Source organism: Parasteatoda tepidariorum, chromosome 8 (assembly GCF_982258835.1).
Source record: "Parasteatoda tepidariorum strain Cologne lab strain chromosome 8, Ptep-v5.0, whole genome shotgun sequence".
NCBI lineage: Eukaryota > Metazoa > Arthropoda > Arachnida > Araneae > Theridiidae > Parasteatoda > Parasteatoda tepidariorum.
The window spans coordinates 1,727,271-1,749,519 of record NC_141762.1 but is presented as its reverse complement, the minus strand read 5'-3'; the positions used below and the strand labels follow the sequence as shown (position 1 = coordinate 1,749,519).

Below are 22,249 nucleotides of genomic sequence, written 5' to 3'. Positions count from 1 at the left end.
ATGAGGGAATGACAAATGTAAAAAATTTTACTTGGTTTGATTCATTCAAATTTATTCCACAGCAAAGCTTCTTTAAGTTGAAGATGGAAACATACTGCAATTTTGTTCTATGATGCCAGTTGTTAACTTCTGAAGTTTTTATTAAAATATTTTTATTCTAAGAAGATTGCAGGTGATAAGAACATTGTTGTGAGGGAATGACACGAAACACTGGGGACAAAGTTTAAAATAGTGCTGTGTTAATATTTTTATCAGAAATTAAATATAAAGTTGATTTTCTGAATTCTATATTTCAGTATTCTGAAATAAAAAACACGAATTTGTAAAAAAAAATTTTTTATTTCAGAAACAATTTTTTTCTTTTTTCAAATCAGCAGTGGGGACAAGTGAGGGAATGACATATTGGTATATTTTAATTACCTAAAATAAATAAAAAATACAAATTGATAATTTTATTTTTATTCTTTTGTTAGCTTGCATTCCGAAGGACACTTTCCCTGAATTTTTTTTTTCGTAAGCTGTAAAACAAACATAAAATATACTGGGGACATGAAAATGACTGTTTTTGTGAGAATGACCCATATAAAGTGTTATATCCATTAATACACTAATTAATTGAGGAATATTGAATTGTGCGCAATAATTCACGCAATTTTTATAATTCCCAAATAAGGTCATTGCTCATTTAAAGTGCAATTTAATTTTAAAATTGTTTCACAATTTAGTTTTAAAATTTGATACTGAATTTAATTTAAAAAGTTGTTAACTTATTTTAAAGTTAATTTTCCGTTTTAAAAGCATATACCCAAGCCTTTAAGTTCATAACGCACAAAATATAATATTCAAAATTAATACTTATTTTTTGATAAACTGATAGCGCAGAAATTAAAGATTTCAAAGTAGATTTTAAATTTTTAAAAAATTCGTAGCTGACAAAATATTGTTTTCAAAGTTCTTAATAAATTTTTAACAAGTTCATAAATATAGTGTTCATTGCTAGTCAATGATAAATTGATAGCATGCAAAATGTAGTTTTCAAACCCGCTATAAGTCGTTCAACACTTTTTTTTATAAAAAAAAAAAGTTGAAATTTTCGAATTTAAGAACTGAAAAGTTCTAGTTTGAAAAACATGTTTTTAATGAAAATACAATTCAAAGTAATGCTACAGGCCCGTATGTAATATCTTTAATTATCTTAATATTTATGATGTTATGAATTTTTTTTCCCTCAAGTTAGCAGACTTTGAGATTCTGCTATGCCAAAAAAAAATTAAGAATTTGGATTTTTTTTTTTAATAGTAAGGAAGAAAGTTTTGAAAAGAAGTAAAAAAAATTTTTTTCTCTCTTCCACCAAATCAATAAGAAAGTGAGTTTTAGCAATGAAGAAGAAAACTTCCTTACTTTGTACTTGGATCCCATCTTCATCGTTAACTATCCACCAATTCCATGGTAACCACGATGCCATCCAATCAAATTTTACCTTGCATTTAAAATATCCTCGGTTAAGATATCGCTTCCATAAATCATCTTTTCAAACAAAGTCCAAACAGATTTAAGATCAACAGCAAAAGATACTTTTATAAAAGTTTCTATCACACAAAAAAAAGTACTTTGAGCGATTTATGTTTTTACACTTAGTTATGAAAGAAAAAATTATGACACAAAAGAAAGTTATTATATTTTATCACATTAATATGAATTTCGTTTTTTTTTTCTTCCAAAAATAAATATAAAAAGCAGTTCCACATTTGCAATAGTATTTAAATGTTTGTATACTGATTTCACTTTGAGCGAATTATTTGCAATCACAATTTTAGTGTTTAATTAGTATCAGAGTCGTCCACTGTCATAAAAATTTAAGGAGAGGAACTTTTTTTCCTTTTTTAGTTACTCTTAAAAAGTATCACTGGGTTTAAAACTTTCGTACATGGAAAATTTTTACGTAGCGATAAAAGGGGGAAAAAGTTTTCTAAATATCTAGAATGAAACGAGTTCAAAACAAGCCATGGCGGGTCAATAAATGCTAGGCTAGTAGTAATGGTTATTTTTGAGCTTTACATAATAACTTGGCAGTCGCCAAAAAGAAATCCAAATAATATGCTTAGAAAAGAACCGCAGTGCAGGCAATGTTTGGCACACATCATAACCACAGAGTTGGGGTTGGGGAAGATATTAAAAGGGAATTGATTCTCTTCGAGATGCTGCGAACACTATCACTACGGCAAGTCGGAATAAAGAGTGCAGGCAAAGCGTGTTTTACAGGCGACGGGTTGCCGGTGTTTGGCGCCAAAGAGGGCATTTCGATCGCCACATTCGATTTTGATAGAGTAGAGACTTTTCGATCTTTACCGGATTTTAGGCCCAAATGGAATGATCACGGAATAATTAAAAAAACAAACAATAAGTAAATTTGGTGTGTAAAGGTTTAAATTTGGTGTGTAAAGGTGTTTGAAGACCCTTTAAGCCGGACGTTTGCAGTCACGAATCTAAACTTGAGTTTTTGAGATCTTAATGCGTGATGCGTAAAAGCTTTTATGAAAATACCAATGAAATCACTGATTATTTTAGGTCGCAAGAGCTTTTCATAAAATACGAATCAAATGATTTTCCCTTTGGTAAAACAGGAGAACTTTTATGAATTAAACCATGTACATACATATTTTAATTTGGGGGAGGGGACACAAAATCTTCGATAAAAATACAAAATAAACAATTGATTCTTTATTTTTAACATGGGTTGGTCACGAAATTCAGTTTCTATAAAATAATAAAAACTTTATAATTGTTTGCGAAAGTTTTTCAATTCGGTTAAAAAAATTCTGGAGACATGGGGGGGGGGAACATGCAAAAGTTATTGAGGGGTACAAAATTTGGACCGCTTTCCTGACCAAAGTTTCCCGGCTACCCCCCTATATTCTGAGGTAATCAGCAATCCGAATCCGTCAAAGAGAAAAAAAAGTATATTTATTCTGAGAAAGTACGTTTACGAGTCTGATTTCGTAACTTAAAATATCGCCTGCATTGATTAATTCTCATATTTTAGATCATCCCCTAGAACCATTAAGATAGATTCCTAGAATGGGAAGATCCGATCACTAGATCAAAAGTTATTCAACATTACCTTTTTTACGCACTGTACGATAGTCTTCATAGATATGGTAGTTGTGCATTCTCTATTTCAACTTCTCTATACATGTTTTCTTTATAAAAAAAATATTATTCAGTTTTTTTATATAAGTCATAAAAATGTTATTCTTTTCTTTTTCTTTTGATTCATTAAATTTCAAATAAAATGTATATTATACCTTTTTGAAAAGTAAGTCTTGAATGAAGTGTTTTTTTTTTAACCACTTGTACGGCCGATTGCGGGACAATGTAGATTCTGTTTATCAATCCTAACAGTATCATTTTTGTGAAAGTTACACAACACACTATTGTTCAAGCACTTCTGTTTTATGCATTTAATCATTCCTTGATACACTAATTTTTACCATTTAAAAATTTAAAAAATTCTAATTTTTGTTGCTTTGTACATGATAATGAATAATTACTAAACAATGTTAAATTCAAAAGCATATATTAAAGGTAGCAAATTAATATTTAAGCGGGGATTAGAAACTAAAATACTAATGAAATGTAGCAATTAACGACTGAGGATGGCGGGACTAAAAACATCCAAATCCGCTTGTGATTGTCAGAAGAAAAGAGATGAGGTGAAAGGTGTTTAATAGAAAAAAATATTTAATTAGTTTCATAAGGCAATCAAACGGGCTTTATCTTTCTTTTCTCTCGAGTAATTGAACAGATTTTAATAGCTTTTTTCGATGTGTTTTCCCCCTTGATTATATATTAATTTGAGGCAGCTAAAGTCTTTCATTTTTTATATAGTCTCAACGCCACATGAAACGTCGCTGTAGGTAGAAAATTACATCTATATTTTCTTAATGAACATTAAAAATAATTTTCGTATTCCCCCCCCCCCCATATTTATTCTTTTTTTTATTTACTTATTTCTTCATTTTCAATTATTTATTTATTTTTGAAAATTGGAGGCTGGGTAATGATAAAAATTCAGAGAGAAAAAGAGCGCAGACTATACTATTATTAGGGAAATATTTATTGGAAAAATCAATATCAATTTATATGTCTCAAGCTATGGTGCGTATATCCGATATAAAAAAATTTTGATTAATTACGAACATTAATTACCTTTTAATAATTCTTAAAAACGTAAATGGTATCAATAATAATATGTAATAATTTTTTAAATATGTTAGAATTAAGTTTAAATGTAATCATTTAATATATTTATTTCTAAAACATTATGTTTATCATTATGCATGCATGTCAATATTTCTATTGCGTTAAACTGTTTCAATTTTGTATGATTTTTTTAATAAATTATTTTTTTCATTTAAATGATTAAAAATGTTTAATTATTTTTTCTTCCTCTTTTTGTATGCGCTGAAAATAAGAAGAAAAGAAAAAGATTGATAGATTATCTTACATTATTTGACAAAACATTAAACTATGAAGTTTGAAGAAACGGATACTTCTTATAACAATTTTCATATATTTTAAAGATAAACAAGTATATTTTATTTTATTTTATTTTAGAGAAATTTGTATTAAAATAAGAGTTTTCTTTTTTTAATTTTGTTGTTAGTAAAGAATGGTAACTTTAAGACAATTTTTATATTTTAAAGCAACACAAATAATGCTTCAGTTTATAGGCTAGCAAGTATTAGTTGAAAAGGTAATGGGCCAAATCTTCTCGAGCGAAACTTCGCGAGGGCGCAAAACTTCTCGAGGACAAATTCAAAAATGCGCAATTAAGATTAAGTTATTAATTTTTGCATTAATTTTAATAGACATTGTTTTATACATTATATAATTTTTTAATAAACTCAAATTCATAATTAACTTAATTTTAATGAAAGTAAAAATGTTAAATTGAATGTGTTTTTTTTTATATTTCATTATTTTAATTTAAAAAGGGAAATAAAAATGCTTAATGCTAATTTACAAAAGAAGTCAATGGTGAAGGGTCTTATGAAATTAAAATTATGAATGTCTTAAGAAATTATGAAGAGCTCTTATAAAATTAAAACTATTTATATTTGACTTGCAGAACATGGGGTACCATTTCAGAACAGCTGATTTAATAAATAAAAGTTCAAAAAAATCCTATTTTATTTTTTAAGGAGATTTAGGTAAGATTTAAAACTTTCTGCTCCCTTTTTTATTCTATAGACTTCGAATTTCGTACTGTTAGCTTATTAATTAGAACTCTCTGGATTGATTATTAAATATGTTTGTCCTATTAATGTATGTATTGTAAGATTAGTTTTATCAAATAATATTCATTATTTTTCCCAATGAATAAGAATTACACAACATCGCATCAATACTTTGACTGACTTTTTGTAATTCAAACTAGTATATAAATTATTCCCGAACCAAACTAAGTGAAGTGGAATAAAAAATAGAGCAATGATCGGTGAAGATGAATTACATAAATAGCAATAAAAAGCACAAGGAAGTGTTACAAATTGTTACAAAGCAATTTTTATTATCTAGTGCAAAATTTATGTTATTTCGGGTTTGATGCAAAATAACAGTAGTTGTTGCTTTTTGTAACTTTAAAAAATCGTTTCTAAGCAAAGAGGCTCTTCATGATAAAAATAGTGCTAGTCGGAAGCATTTTAAATAAAATGAATCAAAACGCGGGATGATTAATGACATGAATAGCAAAGATGGGTAGCTTAAATAATTCATATTATGACAAAATTTTTGAAGTTTCTAAAACACCTTTTCCTCGTCAAAGTATGGCGGATCGTAGTCTTGTTGGCATGAAAGATTAGACTACAAATACTTTAAAGAAAAAACCCAATCAGTATTAAATGGCATGATCTCTGCATTCAATTTTCTTTTTCATAACGTGAAATCACAACAATGCTCAAAATATTGCTCAACGATGAAAGAAAAATAAATTGCAGAACTTGGCCAGATGACTTGAGCGTGAATTATTGTCGAGTTTTTAAAAGTTTTAATCCTTAAAAATTGCATTTTTTTCAACAATATTGTAAAAAAATTGATTTTCTTAAGAGAAAGATCTCAGACTAATTTCCTTCATTTTGTTTACATATGAAAACAAACTTTTATATTCATTATTTTGAATATTAGACCCATATTAAAACCAAAAAATTGCAATTTTAAATGTGCCTGTCATTTTGAAAACTTATAGTACTGATAATAATTAGTTAGTTTTTAATTCTTACGTAAAATTTCAATTTGCAACCATTAACTAAAGTATAAAATAGTGTTTTTAAATCTAAAAACTCTCAAAAATTTACAAAACAGTAAAATATTTTTGACATTGTTTCAGAGAAAAACTTCGCTTTGTCATGCCACAAAATAATACAAAAAAATCAAGACTCATTAGCATCCGTGCCAAGTAATCATCAACAAAAACAAGTCAGCTGAACTTTTGGATGCTTTTTTTTCTTCTTTAAAAGCGATTCTCCGCCAAATTTACCAACTCTAGAAACCGATGGCATCAAAAAGAAAGCGCCATCTCTGTCGCTTTGGCGGATGAAAAATGCGAATACAAAAAAATATAACTCTAGTTAATGGTTTGAGTTGAAGTTCTTGGGTGATGGGCGAACGAACAGTTAGGAAAAGGCGGAAAGCTCTTAGAGCAAGTTCACGACTAGCTTTGCTCTTTTTTTCCTTGCCCTTTTAAGCCATTCCAAAACCGTTATTTTTCGCATCACGTGCCGCTTGGGCGATTTCTGAATAAAGAACTTTCCGGTTCCTACACTTGTTTAAAATTTTATAAAGCTAGATTAATGGCTGTTTGGATAGATGAATTAAATAATATTTTACGCAATATCTTAAATATTGAAAAATAAAAGAAGATAAATTAAGAGGTTTTACAAACGATTAAGATTTGTAAATTAAATAATAGTTAGTCACCCAGAGTTAAAACTATATGCAATGATTAGTTCCACATTTTATTTGGAACCTCTTGCTTGCAGAAATATATTCATGGAATCTCGACCCATTTGATTTCTCCTTCAAACATGGCAAAGATTTCCTTCAAAAGCTGAAACCCATTCCACTAATATCGTGCACACATACATTTATTGCATTGTATAATGAATGTTTACTTAAATTTAAATCGAGGAAAGTAGAGTAAAATGATAAACTTGGTATATTCCCGATGAAATCATAGTTAGCAGTACACGCCCTGCTCACGTGTCTCTATTAATGGGTTATGAAATCCACTATAATATAAATTGAGACGTTTTTTTTTTTAAACTAGAGGAGACACAAATGTAAGTCTTTTATGAGAGTTTGTTTATTTGCGATAATCTTGGATAGCGATAAACAACTTCAAATCCAAAATGGTAGTGTGGGATAGGTAAAATGACCGGGATTTCATATAATCCATAAATTAATCTTCTGGGTTTGTGGTTCTTTTCATACAGCGAAGGAGCTTCGAAAAGCACTATTAAGATCCCTCTTTTACTGACTTGCATTTTAGACAAGAATTCTAAACATGCATATTAAAGGCGGTCATTATGGGTCCTCCTGTATCTGTTATAAGAGCAAATTCATTCTATAAAGACTAAATATAATTGAAGCAATGTACTCACCACTGTTGGCGTCACAGGAGCAGGTGTCCGAATAACTGGATGGATATCCAGTGGATGTCCGACGATAATCGCTTTCATCTGATGGTGTCCACTGTGCAAAACTGTCTCTACGGCTGAGTCCTTCTGCATTCAATGAACTAATTAGAACAGATCCATTCTTTTTAAAATTTTCAACAAAGTTTTCGATCTGCATCTCAATTTGACTGTGGTAGGATTTCAAAGGCATTCTTGTAGCTCAATTTATCCACCCATTATTATGAAATTATCTCATTTTATTCATTAGTGTCAATTTATGAACTTGCAGAGTTGCAGTGAGATGTAATATCTAAAAAACAGATTCTCTCGTGAAAATATCTAAACTACAAAGTTTGGTGCAAGTACGAGTCATTCAGTCATTTGAAAACTCAGAAAAAATATTCTACAAAATAAAAGGAAATTGAGTTTTGGTATTCGGAAGCACGTTATAGCTGAAACGCATTTGTCCAAGAAAAATACCCACTTAATTACTCTCGAAACAATTTATTACATGCTTGTTTTGATCTTTAGAATCAGATTCTAAGAAGATTTTCCACTTAATAAAGGCATAATAGTCATCTGATTCAAATTCTCAGACAGTTATGTTGATATTAGAATCAAGTTTTAAAAGCCGATAGAAGTTGGTCCGCTAAATCAACAGTCTTAAGCATGACCTAGAAACACTACAAAATATTCCTTTAGAGATTTTTAGGTTTTTCTGCTTCTATCATTTGTTTCCGAAACTAAAAGTTAGATCACTGTTAAACATCTGACGGAATCTTTATTGTCGTCGATAAATTTTAGATTTTATTAGCAAGGACTTCAGAATCTGTTAGTGGAAAGCGGGTAGAATTAAGAACCGGAATGCTCTTAATTTTCAGTCTTTGGAACCAAACTTGAATCACAGTTCATTGGAGCTCTGAATCAATGTTTAATTTTCTGGTTCATAATTCTATTTAGAAAAAGAGCTCGAAGAAGTTTTATGTAGTTGTCACTTATCCCAAAACAAGGAACTCCTTAAGTATTTAAATCTTCAGAACTACATTTAGGTTTTGGAGTACAAATCCAACTCTTTAAAACTGTTGTGAATACTTTGTACTCGTAAATAGTAAATGTTTTCGTCTTAGAAATTCCTCTATAGAAATTCTTCTCCTATTTGGAGAATGAATGTTCATATAAAAATTATTCACAAGCCTACTTAAAAAACACTAGGCTTAAAAGCACATTCTTCAAAAAACTACATTTGAAACTTATTGGAAGCAAAATGCGTCATTTTATTTAGATTGTTGATCAATAGGAAAGTCTGTTCTAAACAGTGATCTTAGCAGACAACACTGTTTTTTTATACAGAAACTTTAAATGCATAATAATAATTTTAATAATAAACAGTAATTTTTGCACCTTTTTAATATAAATGTAACAGTTGAAATGATATCTACTTTTTTAATATCAACTTTTTAAATATCAATCAAACATGGCAGTTTTTTGAAATCCTCAAAGCCGACTCCTTTTTATACATTTCAATAAAAAATCATTTTCTTTACAATTCAACCAAAAACAAATTTATCGTTATATCGTTTTAGTGCAAATCGTTCCTATCTTTAATTAAATAGTCGTTTACCAGTTTTTCTGATAACAGTTCAATAGCACACTTTTTACAACAAAAACTACATGTCTGACTCCAAAATTTTTTCAATCAAAACTCCACATGTCAATCTCAAATTCTACTAAAGTTCAATAGCAATTTCTTTGAAATAAAAAATCATAAGTTTGATTGCAAAATTTTAAAATCAAAATTCCGCGAATCAATACCTCAGTTTAATAAAGGTTTGGCAGTCGTCCCCACAGAATTTTAATAGCAAATTGTCACTATATTGCAAATTTTAAAATCAATCACATCTTCCTCAATTCAATAAAGGTTCAGCAGCTTTTTCCATTGAAATTCACTAGCAAACTTTTTATAGTAAAAACTATAAGTCTGACTGCGTAATTTGAAATCAAAATTTTAGAAGTCAATATTATCTTCCTCAATTTAATAAATGTTCAGCAGTCGTTCTCACTAAAGTTCAACAACAAACTTTATTAAAAACTGTAGTTTCACACATCAATACTCAATTCAATAAAGTTTTTAACAGTCATTCAAGTTTAACAGCAAACTTATGACTGCTATTTTTAGAGCCAAGTTATACAAGTTCATTGAGCAAGAATATACTTGTTTGCATATGAAAGGTTAAAAACTTATTATAAACAGTTCATAAGAATGTATAAAACAGCTTTGATTTGGTGCATGCACTACTCGTGAAACTGACTATGTTCTTTGATTTCTAAATAACACCAAAATATTATGCAGAATAAGAAAGAAAATGCTACAGATTGAAGACCCTCATTTCAAGAGAAACCATCATTTCGATGATATAGTGCCAACATTCAATGACTACAATAATATAATGTATAATACAAATTTGTGAGAAGAAGAGATTGTCAAAGATGAGAATGTTTCAAAACTGGGGTTAGGAACCTACGAAATGAAAAGAAATACATTTAACATCCAGCATTTTAAATAACATATCATTTATACTAATCATTTTAAGAGAGTCCGGAATCGTTTTTTAAATTTTTTGTTTTAAAAATGCTTTTGTTGAATTTTTTTATACTGTTGTGCGATACAAAAAGCATACACAAAATGCTTTACAAATTGTTTTCAAATTATTATTTTTTTTTCAAAAATAATTAACTAGTTAATTAAATGTTTTAATTGCAAACAATAATAATTAAAAAAAATAAGTCACATTGATGACGTCACGTACTAAAACAACCTGCTTTCAAGATCATTCTCCCATAAAGATTAAGGGTGTTTAATTTAGTTTGTTTATTTGTAAAAATAATTTATCTCAGGTATAAAAACCATTAATAATAGAAAAACATCTCAATGAATCCAATAAAGTATTTATTTTTTTCAATAAACGAGTTTTAAAAAAGAGAACATTTATTTGAGTAGGAATCTTTGTGAAAGGTGTGATTTCATTATACCAGACTGTTATCTTTGTTCTTGATACAGATTATCTATGAAGATTCTCAAAATGACCTTATTGGTAATAAACAAGGTGGAAATTACTTTAAAGAGGGGGTTCGCTTCACCCACCCATCTTGCTACGCAATCGTATAGCTGTTGATTATCTTCTCTAATGTTTTAAAATAGATGCATAAAATTTCGAGACAAAAATATTTATGTAAAATCGAAGTTAAACGTATCACTTTAATCGTAATGGAGAAAAGCATGCATTTCACTCCCGAGAGAAGACTGCTCACGTATCGGAGCAATCTATAAAGGAGACAAAAGGGCTGGAGCTATGATCTTAGAGATATTTGGAAACGTTAACAAAGCACGGGAGGGAAATAAGACTCGATATAATCCGGTTAACAGAGTATATCAATATAACCTTTTTCGTAAATTCATTTCTTGCATGACAACGCTAGACCACACTCAAACGAGGCAACAGATCAACTTTAGCTGAAACTCAAATGGGACGTTCTTAACCACCTACACTACTGTTCAGATCTGTCACCTTGTGACTTCAAATTCCTCGGTAAACTCAAGAATACTACCATCTGCAATGCAGGCTTCATACGTTCTTGAAAAGAAATAATTATGACGCTGCCAGAGCATTGGATTTGATTAGACCACTAAACATGGCGCGTCTTATGTTGACATGCCCTTAACAAATCAAATGCGAAATAAGAATTTTTATCTTTGTTTCGCGGTAGAAGAAAATCGTCTGCAAGAAACAATAATCCTATATTTATTTTTATATCAGTTTCTTTAAAAGCGAGGAGAAAGACGCATATTTGTTACGATTTTTAGACATTTTTATTAATTCTCATTACTTGTTAATAGATTATTCAATAAGTTTTGTTTCCTCATTTCACACAATTTAAGAAAACAAGCAGGAAAAAAAAAGGCTGTACATACAAGTCGGCGATGATGTTGATATACGTTCACGCCAGGAGATTGGCATTCATTTGGCGTGCACTTAGATGCTCTCTCCACAGGAATGTTTTTTTTTTCTTAACTTGCAACAGAGAACAGTATTAACTACAACAATTTCAGTTTATAGCTTACCACAAAATGTGCCTGCTGAACTGTCTTTAGTTTGATATTAAACTAAAACGTTCCTTAAACTTAAGTTTATGCGTTGTAAGCAAATAGCAAATATAGTATACTATGTAATTTGAGCCGTGATGGCTTAGGGGATAGAGCGTTCGCCTTCCAATGAGGTGAACAGGGTACGAATCCCTGCGATGGCTGGCCGATATGAGTCCGCATCCGGCTAGCACCGACCTCAGTGATGACGTGAAATATCCTCAGGGGTATACGGATCATGGGTTATAGACACTTTGCCTTCAGGATAACCGTGGGAGGTTCTCGTGGTCTTTAAATCCATGTCACGCAAATGCGGGTTAATTCCATCAAAAAGTCCTCCACGAAGGCAAATTTCTCCCAAAACTCGATCCAGGAGTTCCCTTGTCCTCTGGATTGGGTTCAAAATGACAAGGCTACGCAGTTGAACATGAGCAGTCGTTTCTTTATTTTCAATAAAGTTGAATTTTTTTTTTTTTTTTTTTTTTTTTTTTTTTTGGTTTACTGCATTAATAAGTTTTTTTTTTTTTTTTTAATATCTACTACATATTTAATTTCTAATTTTGAGGAAAGATGAGGATTAACTGAGTTAGTGCTGCAATCGGTAGCTTCAAATTCACTATTCGGAGCCTCTGTCACAAGTTTCACACACTTTTCAATAGCCTGGAAGTGACAGCGAAACTTTCTTTTTCTCATTGTTCCAGGATTAATCAAGTGATTTAATATCATCTTCATTCAAGTCTTGCAGCACTGGGAAGGATATATCCATTTCTAGCTTCACTTATTTAATTCAAAACTCCTGTTACAACTTTTCCGTAACCTGGGAGAGACAGGGTTCTCTATTTTGCCAGAATTGATAAGTGATTTAAGATCATCTTCATTGAAGTCTTACAGCATTCTGGGAAGATCCCAAAAATTCCATTCCATGATTTCAGAATAATCCGAAGTTTGAAAGTGTATCGTTTGGTTGTGCGAAATTTGGTCTTTGCTCAACAAATTCCCGTCTACCAACAATATTTGTAGTATATTTTAAATGCAATCACCTTGTGGAGTCGTCTCTAGAAGACTTCGAAAATCGCGATTCTGTTTCTTAACCAAGATAAAATAACAACACTGAAATTCTGTTACTACAGTTATCACTTTTTTGAAAAAATAAGCGATCCTCAAATGTCGATTCTGATCACATTTACGAATAAGTAAATAAATGAAGAAAAAAAAAAGCTTTTTTAATTGCCTCAGTCCAAGAAAAAGTTTCAAAGCGGAAAAAGGAAATAAACGGTACTTTTGTTATGTGCATTTAACATGCGAGTTTCATACCTGTTCTGAAGGAAATCACCGTTAAAATATATCTGTTACATTAAACGAAAACTTGAAGAGAGGTAAAGAAAGCATTGCGTGTGTCCATATAAAACGTGTGTGTTACTTTTAAAAGGAAAACATGAATAAAAAATCGAAAGATTTGTTATGGAAAATGAATCGGGGCCTATGTTTGCGAATGTTCCATCATGTTGGGTGTGGCAAGTCTCTGAACGAGGTGCACGCGATTGAGATGTCGGAAGAAATTAAAAAAGATTTTTTCCACTTGTCAAATGTTTAGATTTTTAATCAAAAACATTGAAAACTAGTAACCGAATGTGTCCGTAGAACTGTTTTTTTCACTAGAAATACTATTTCTACTCTATGTAAACTGAATAAGAGTCTGTTATTTTAAGATCAATAGTTGCTCAGTACATACATCTTAAACAGCAATTAAAGATCTAGTCTATAAATGTGTACGTTTTTTGCCATTTCTACAATAAAAAAACTGAAAAAGAAAATGTTACTTCAAGATCAATAGAGGCTCAATAATTGTTCCAATCGGATTTTTTTTTAAATAATCATAACCAATTAATGTAATAGCTTATCTATTTCTTTCATCATATCTACAAACTGTAAGCTGAATAGGAATCTTTTTTTTAAAGATTAATAGCTGCTCAATAATTATTCCTTTTGGATCTTTTTTTTTTTTTAAATAGCCAATAAATGTGAAGTAGATCTACTTTCTTGGGCCTTTCTACGATATGGTAAAAGAAAAAGAACATGTTATATTAAGATTAATAGCAGCTCAATAATCATTCCAATCGGATTTTTTTTTTCATTGAATAGCCAATATATGAGTTTTCCGGAATTTTTATGTACAACATGGAAACTGGAAGGAAGAAAAGGAACGTGTTATTTTAAGATTAAGAATCATTCCAATCAGATTTTTTATTTTGAATTGCCAATAATTGCGTAAGTAGATCGAATTTTTTCGCCTGTTCTACAATACGAGAACTGAAAAAGGAACATGTCATTTAAAGTTATATTATGGAGCAATAGTTATTCCAATCAGATTTCTTTTAAAATAACCTTAACCCATGAATGCAATAGCTGATCTATTTCTTTTACCATCTTTTCAAAATGTAAACTGAAAAGAAACATGCTATTTTAAGATCAATAATGGCCGATGAGATTTTTTTTTAATAAATGTTCAAGTAGATCTACTTTTTTCGCCATTTCTACAGTTACGGAAACTGAACAAGAGCAAACTGAAAAGAGCTGAACTGAAAAGAGCTGTTTTAAGATGAATATCTGTTCAATAATTATTCTAATCGAATTTATGTTTAAATAGTCAATAAAATGTGTAAATAGATCTACTCCCCTCTGATTTCTACTCATGTGTAGAAATCAGAGGTAGAAGATCAGAGAATGTAGAATCATTTCTCCACATGTGTAAGGTAAAATAATCCGACCTCCCCTCAGTTGGGTATTCGGAGCGATGGCCCGTCCTCCCGAGAAGACCACAATCCCGGCCGACCAACCAGATGGGCTAGGCGCACCCGTGGCATTTATTAAAACTCTAAAAATTTACAATTACGAAATACTACAGGTGATGGCAACATTAAATACATAAAGAAGTGCTCCGGGAAACCCACCTTATAGTGCGTTTCCGCCGATGGAGTAAAATGTGTAAAAGGAACATGTTATTTTGGGATAAATGATGGCGGTGCAGTAAAAATCCCAGCAGAAATTTTTAAAACTTATCTACAAAAGTATTAGTAACTGCTTCTTCCACTTCCATCATTTGTACAGTATTTAATGTAATAAGAAACGTGTTAGTTTAAGATGAATAGCTCTTTAACCGATATACCAACGGAATTTCTGAAATAGTCCATAAATGTGTTTAGTCAAGCTTATTAATTTATGTTAAAAAAAGTAGCTCAATGCTTATCTTTTAACTATTTTTTTAAAAAATAACCTGCTGAACTATTGCTATAATTGAATTTTCCACTTTATCTTCTCTGTGTGCACGAAAAAGGAACATATTATTTTAGGGTTAATTGTAGCAGCTCAAATGTATAAACCCCTACCGAAGGGTTTTAATAATATTTTATAAATGAAGGACTGCTGTTAATACTAAATAAAATAATAAATAATTTTAACACCGCTGAAGGCTTCTGATTTTCTAAAACATAAAAGTAGGAACGTTAGTACCGTCATGTGGGGCTACTTTGTGCAAATTCGAATTTAGCACTTTTCAAGTGCTGCTATTCAGTATTATGTTTTTTTCACGTTAAAAATGCGTGGAATTTGAAGATAGAAGTCTCCTCTATTACTACAAACATTTTTTTCGAATTTTAAAACAATCTCAGAGTGTGTTTTGTTTATCCAATGTCAACAACTTTCCGAGAACGTCGGACGTCGAAAAGTGTGCGAGGAAACTTTAGCTGTGAAATGCAGAGACTTTGATATAACTATTGTCGTAAGTGCAAAATTTTTTATTTATCTATATTATATAAAACGCTAATATGTATGTATCAAGGAAACCGATTATATTTCCTTTCTCGCGTTGGCAACAGTTTTCATTTTTAATTGATGGGCTTCGGCGCGCAAGAGCACGTAGTGAGCATCATATGGCTAATCTATATTATATAAAACGCTAATACGTTTTAATTGATAGGCTTCGGCACGCAAGAGCACGTAGTGAGCATCATATGTCTAATCAGGTGAATTCTCACCGAATTATCAAAAAAAAATTCTCGCAAAACTATCTTCATCGAAGCCGATGCTTTACATCCGGCGTTCAGTACTATTTCATATTGTTTTACAACACATGGTTTTAGCCCTCTGGTGGGAAAGACTTTAAAACAAAACTTACAACAGTTACTTTTCTCAACAACTGAAATTTAGAATAGTGTGATTAAGAAAAATATGTGAACTGTTTGCAATTTCAAATTAATATTGAAATGTACAGCAGGTTTAGAATTTTCTACAGTGAAAAGTTTTCGGAACTTCAGTGTTCAAAAAAGTATACAAAAGCTAGACGTCAAGAACGTATCCAATGAGCGAGCAAAGCGAGCATCGGATTGCGAAGCAATCCGAAATGAACTGCGAAAGCAGTTCCGGGGGTTGGCGAGCGCCAGCGAGCAGAGGGCGAAGCCTCTTAGTATATTAATAAGCAGTTATATCATGTTAGCGTTAAAAAATTTCGAAAATTAATAACAAATAAACGGAAAATGAAAAAAAATGCACAGTGGGGGCTACTTTGTGCAAAGTTTCATTCGTTTTTTTTTTTTTTTTTTCGACGGAAAAATTGTCAGACGTTATTTAAAAAATACCTGGAACGAGAAACTACCGTGATTACACTTTAGAAAAGCTGCAACAATGTTTGCAAGCAGTTGCTGGTGGTATGTCGATTGCAGAAGCTTCTCGGAAGTACAAAATCCACAGAAATACTACCCCTAATAAAATTCACAAGAAACACGTGAAACGTGCTGGTAAACTATTATTTTTCTTCTACAAAGATTTTTCTAATGAATTAATCAAACGATTTAACACATAAAAATATATTTTATAGGACATCAGGTGATTTTGACAGAAACTGAAGAGCAAGTTCTGTCATGTTCAATTTATCAATATTATAAATGTTAATGAATATGTAATAATTATTATTTTTGAAATTTCATCCATTTCAATGTTCAAAAATGCATATGGTTTCCTTTTGTTTAAACTCAAATGTTTTGAAATAAACATTCTTTTTAAGAAAAAATTCTTTATAAAAAATGGTTTTTTAACGCTGAAAATTATTTTCAAACTAATATCTTTACATGTCTTGATGCTTTTGTAATTAAAAATGTCAACAATTAACTTTTTTAACAATTTTATATCAATATTTTACTACAAACATGACAATTAAACTGAATCGCTGCACAAAGTAGCCCCACTTGGGGGCTACTTTGTGCAAGGTATGTTTTGACTTATTATTTGTAAATATTACATACAAATAATGCCAATATTGATCAAATTCACTCGTCTGAGTTCAGTTATGAATATAATATCGATAAATTTTACTAAAGTTTGAATTAACATAGTTTTTTTCATATCAAAGCTCAAAAACTGCGAAATCCTGCACAAAGTAGCCCCTCATGACGGTAACTTAAATTGAAACCTAAATGATTCTCCTTTCATACCTCGGTGTCTATAGTGTAATTAATTTATTTATTTAATTAATTTTTGGAGGAGTTATTAAGATTTTGAAATTTCTTGACAGCTTCCTAGTTTGTGTGGTGGAAAATCTGATAACTCTCTAAAAAAGTTATTAAAAAAAATTCTTGAAAAATATGCTTGAAATTCATTACAAATTTGAAAAATCCTTCTACACCGTTCACTTAAAAGTTAAGGCTGTTGTTTGCGGTATAGATTTAAGCACATGAATGCACCTGAGGGCATTAAGTTCAATTTTTTTTTTTTTACCATCGCATTCTTTTTGTTCAAAGTTTTAGAGATTTTCATTTATCGTATTTCATTTAGAAAAATATCCGTTTTAAATTAAGAAAGAAAAATAAATAACAATTTAGGAATGTATCACTTACAAAATAATTTGCTCAAAAAACGTGATTCTTTTTTCTCACTTTCAAATATCTATTATATATAATTCTCTTACGTGGCTCCCAAATTTTGGCTGTATTTCTTTTCCGCCGGTGGCAACGTTTGCTTTGTTTTGTTTACGTTTTGAAAACATCAAAGCATTCTGCCTTTTAATTATGTGTTTCTGATCTAATATATATAATTCTCTTACGTGGCTCCCAAATTTTGGCTGAAGTACTTTGTGCAACTAAATATGATTCTTTTCACAACACTTAAATATTAACTTTATTTTCTTCATATATCAGTCGGCAAAGAATTCTGTTAGGTTAAAAAACATTTCGCTAAAAAAATAACGAATTCTAAAAGAAATAAAAATAAACAACTTAAAAAATAAAAATGCTGTTGCCAGCCATAGAATTTTTTGAAAGTTAACTTAATAAATCAAAATGACATAGAAGCGCAACTAGATCAAAATTATGATACCTGAGCGCTTGACGCAACAAATCCTTCAATTCTATAAGTGTTGTATCGCCAAATGCCCAAATTAACAATTGTGTTTTTAAAGAAATTCGATAAAAAGTTTTAAATAAGCAACCTACTTCTACAACTGCTTCTTGAAGAACTTGGCTCTTTGATTAAAAATATTGTTTTAATTTTACAGTACTAATTTTACTTCTACTTTCATTATTGCTATGACCCTCTTTCATTACATTTTACAACTTCATGCTAAATTTGAGGACTTTAAGTTGTTTTGTGGTTGAATACTGACATTTAGAAATGCGTATATAAAAAAGTAATATTTAGAGGTTAAGAGTTTACCTCAGAAAAATTTGAATTGTTGACATTGAATTTAACAATAAAAACAATCGTTTTTGTGAAAAATTGAATTGTATTGTTGACATCAAAACTAAAAATATTGTGTTTCAACTTAACAATACTACCTTAATTTATACTTTAGAATTGCCTCGGAGAAATTTGAATTGTTAGAAATGACTTAAACAAAAAGTTTTATTTTAACTAACAAATTCTATATTATAATTTTAACTTTTTCTATGACTATACTCATTTTCTTACTCTTTTCTTTGTTTTTTATACATTTTATAATTTTGTGATAAAATAAAAAACTTATAGTTGTTCTGCTTCTGAACACTTATGAAAACACAAAATGACGGGCTTCATCAACAATCAAAAATATATACATTTATTTTACAAATTCTATATTATTAGGGTGGCGCACTTCAGAGAATTAAAAATACAAAATTATCTTCATCGAAGCCGATGCTTTACATCCGGCGTTCAGTGGCAGACTACTATTTCATATTGTTTTACAACACATGGCTTTAGCCCTCTGGTGGGAAAGACTTTGAAACAAAACTTACAACAGTTAACTTTTCTCAACAACTGAAATTTAGAATAGTGTGATTAAGAAAAATATGTGAACTGTTTGCAATTTCAAATTAATATTGAAATGTACAGCAGGTTTAGAATTTTCTACAGTGAAAAGTTTTCGGAACTTCAGTATTCAAAAAAGTATACAAAAGCTAGACGTTAAGAACGTATCCAATGAGCGAGCAAAGCGAGCATTGGTTTGCGAAGCAATCCGAAATGAACTGCGAAAGCAGTTCCAGGGGTTGGTGAGCGTTAGCGAGCAGGGGGCGAAGCCTCCCAGTTATTTATATTTTAATATGATTTAGAACATTTTAAAATTATATACCGTTTTGCACTAGTGGGCTGCGTACTAATATAAGAAATAATCTAGTTAATTATATACATCTAAGAAATGTTCCATGAAATAAAATTATAATATAATATAATTTTATTTCATACTAGCCGCCTAAGGCGGCCAGCTGTCCGCCACGCTGAAGGTTTTCACAAATAAAGTTTTTTAAGACATAGCAGGAAATCTGAAGATTAGGGGACAATTAAAGTGTTCCTGTCCAGCAATTTTGTCTTCATATCCAGTTCTGCTGCAGGAGGATGTTTGAAATTATATAGCTACAACGCTTAAGAAAAAAAAACTAAAATGCTAAATACATGAAAAGAACACGAAAACGAATAAATTTTTTATGGTATCAATTTCTATTTCTATATAATTTTTTATGGTATCAAATTGGGTATAATATGAAAAAAACACAACTACTTCGATTTAGTAGGAACAACATATGACGCAATGCTAAACGAATGGAATTTAGTTGTTGTTTATTTAGTTATTGTTTTTAGTAGTTGTTGTTATTTGTTTTAGTTGTTGTTGTTTATTTAGTTGTATTTAGTTTCAATAACTTTTCTTTATAATGCAATAAAATCTGGCGAGCAGCTATTTAAACGATCGAACACTTCATTTGTTTATTTGTGGCTTGAAGTTAGGCTCGCAGAAAATGCCGTTCATGGGTTAAATTTAGTAGGAACAACACAACCTGTGACGTAGGCTATATTATACCCAATTCTATTTCTATATCTGTTACGTCAAGCACTCAGGTATTATAATTTGATCTAGTTGTGCTTGTATAATTTTGATCTAGTTGCGCTTTCTACGTCATTTTGTTAACATCGTTTGGTTTGTTATTTCTAAGTTAACTTTCAAAAAATTGGCTGGCATCAGCATTTTTATTCTTTAAGTTGTTTATTTTTTCTTTTTGAATTCGTTCCTTTTTAGCGAAATGTTTTTCAACCTAATCGAATTCTTTGCCGACTGTTGAGCGTGGAAAGAAGAAGAAAAACTTATTATAACAATTATGAACAGCGACAAATATATCAAAGCGAAGCGTTCTATTTACGTATCGAATATGTTGCCACATTTTTAATACAAAAGTTAAACTTTTCTCCACTTTAATAAATGTAAACTAATGCGAACTTTACAATTAAATTATTAATTCCTTCGTATATTATTGGTTTAAGTTATCGAAAATTAATATTTCAATTGTGAGGTTCGCATTAGCATACATTTATAAGAGTGGGGAAAAGCATATGCATTTTTTAATAGTTTTTTGAATATGGCTCTTTGAAGACGAAAAAGCAGACGAAAAGCATCGACTTACAAAATGACTGATAACTAAATAACTAATCAAAATTTTTGAAAAAGAAAAAAAATACTTCTTCATTATGTCAAAACACAATTATGGGCCGAGTTTCGTGCCCGGGCGAGGCTTCTGGGGCGATATATTGTGATTACAGACACACACACACACACACACACACACACAGCCGCGTTTATTATTATGTATAGATAAATAATAATAATGGCTATATGAGCAAGCGGTTTTAATCCTTAGTAATAACATAGTAAAAAACACATACTTCAAAAATGGCACTTTTAAAAATCTATTCCTTATTAAAATTATTTATTTATTGAAGAAAAAAAAGTAAACATTTATTGCTCTTCTCTAACATTAGATATTTATTATAGAATAAACTTAATACTATACTCGCGATTTAACCTTAATCACGGTTAATTCTACGATATGTAATGATCCACCCCTACAGAATAGTTCGCATTAATAATTTTATTAAAAAAAATAGTCAGCAAACAAATAAAAATTATATTGGTGAGAATGTCAGTAATTATGAAGAATTAAATCAGAAATAACAAGAAAAATGAATTTACTATAATACTATAAATATTTTTGCCTTTTTTTCTTCGGTGGCAGACGATAAAACAGAAAAATGATTTTTATTATTATTGTTCTTTTAAACCTTTTTATATACTGGCCTGGTATTTAAGTAATTCAAGAGCAAAATTTTTCAACGTTATGGCGTAAAACTTAATCATGAGCTATTTCTTTATAATTAAAATCTTAGTACTTTTCTGTACAAAAAACTACTGAATTATACTGCTAAACTTGAATTCTTTTTGATTATACTACGGATAAAGACTATAATAAACTAGATTCTTTCTTATAAATTTACTCTCATTTATCAAGTAAACAAAAAGTGAAGAGCATCGAAATAAATATAAGTAGTGAATATTGATTTATATTTAACAATTATTTAGTTAACATGTTATATTCTAATAAGAATATTCATCTCAAAGTTTCATTATAACATAGTCGCTACATTTAGCGATAAAAAGAGTTTTTTGGTACAACCAGTGGGCGGAAGTAGCGAGCTACAGGTAGTGAAATTACTGTAGTCGCTACTTTTTTTTCGTAATTTATAGAGTAGTCGTGCGCTACTTCTTAAAAGAAGTATTTTGTAGTGAATAGTGCGATAAAAAAAAAGTAGTTTATCCTTGGGGCAACAACTTTTAACGTTAGTTAAATAAAGAGACAAAGTTCAAAAGCAAAAAGATTTTTAGAATCTGATCGGCGCGAATCCCGTCAACGTACGTAATGAGAATGCATCTCTGGTCAAGCGTTTATAAAATCTACGTTTGATGCTTGGAAAAATCGGTGCGAAATCGATCGAATTGTTCCTGAGAAATCAAATTTCAAATATCTGACTTTTTTAATATTCGATTTCACAGGAACTATGAAGTATGTTTTTGTGTCTAATTTCAGAACTTAAAATATCATCTGCATTCATTAATTGGCATATATTCACGGTCACCCCCTTA

General features: G+C 30.2%; 1 protein-coding gene across 2 annotated transcripts in view; it reads right to left on the bottom strand.

Moving 5' to 3' along the window:
• LOC107440808 (guanine nucleotide exchange factor DBS) overlaps nt 1-22,249 on the bottom strand; it is a 149,604-nt gene that overhangs the window by 112,385 nt on the left and 14,970 nt on the right. The window contains exon 2 of one of the 2 annotated variants that reach the window (XM_071180809.2): nt 7,662-10,194. In XM_071180809.2, coding sequence (XP_071036910.2) covers nt 7,662-7,887 — 226 coding nt within the window. In that variant the 5' untranslated portion in view covers nt 7,888-10,194. Of the gene's footprint in view, nt 1-1,401; nt 2,291-7,661; nt 10,195-22,249 lie in introns of those variants that run through there. The other variant, XM_071180810.2, reaches the window with a different exon arrangement.